This window comes from Frankliniella occidentalis, unplaced genomic scaffold (assembly GCF_000697945.3).
Source record: "Frankliniella occidentalis isolate FOCC.00 unplaced genomic scaffold, Focc_3.1 Scaffold312, whole genome shotgun sequence".
Lineage (NCBI taxonomy): Eukaryota > Metazoa > Arthropoda > Insecta > Thysanoptera > Thripidae > Frankliniella > Frankliniella occidentalis.
In genome coordinates, this window is record NW_026267437.1 from 124,645 (window position 1) to 125,474 (window position 830).

General features: G+C 37.6%; 1 protein-coding gene across 1 annotated transcript in view; it reads left to right on the top strand.

Annotated features, from left to right (window-relative positions):
* Positions 1-737, top strand: part of LOC127751025 (uncharacterized) — a 3,183-nt gene extending 2,446 nt beyond the window's left edge. The window contains exon 9 of the mRNA XM_052273897.1: positions 706-737. Coding sequence (XP_052129857.1) covers positions 706-737 — 32 coding nt within the window. The remainder of the gene's footprint in view (positions 1-705) is intronic.
* Positions 738-830: the final 93 nt, after the last annotated feature.

An 830-nucleotide genomic window follows, 5' to 3' on the forward strand; every position in this document is an offset into this window, starting at 1 on the left:
ATAATATTTGTTATGTGCCATGTTTGTGACAAAATAAAATATATCCTGATTTTGTATTCCTATTCTACTACTAAAAAATTGTATTACTTCTATGTTCAATTATTACTAATCTCATTTCTTCATGGCTGAGCGATTAGCGAAGCCCATTACTCCACTGACCGGAAAAGCTTCGTCCTGTTTGTCTGTCTGTACGCACGATTACTCGAGAAAGAATTGAGATAGCGACCTGGGATTTTCAGGGTCGTTTTGTACCATAAAAAGACAGATCGAGTTCAAAGGTGAGCATAGTAGCTCAAAAATTGAATTTAAAATAAATCAAAAACCAGAGGTCGCAAAATATTATTTTTTTCAAATATTTTTTTATGGACTCCTGAGGGGTAACTCGTGAAAGTAGAACCCTTCGACCAAAAATTTCGTCCGTTTTGCTCTATTTTTTACCGTTTCGACGCTATAGAGCATTTCTTCGCGAAAACAACGTGAAAAATTCTAACGCTAACGCGTTAATCGGCCCCTTAAGTTTTAACGAACAATCGTCAAAACTTGATGGTTAGTGTTGTGGCTCTTCGTTCTGAAGTCACCACAATAACAAAACCAACAGCGAGGCAAGCGCTTTATAGAAACTACTTAGTGGGCATTCCCCGGCAATGGCAACTTTTACTCATAGTTACAATTATTCAAACACATGTCATTTAACCACCTATGAAGAGCACGCGAAATGGCTGAGAAGGGGTTATTAGAGGTGGGATGAACATAAAAGTGAGGAGAGTACATCACTCAATTTATCCAAAAACATGAAGCGAGTTCGTTTGCAAAGGTTGGTACCATTGTTA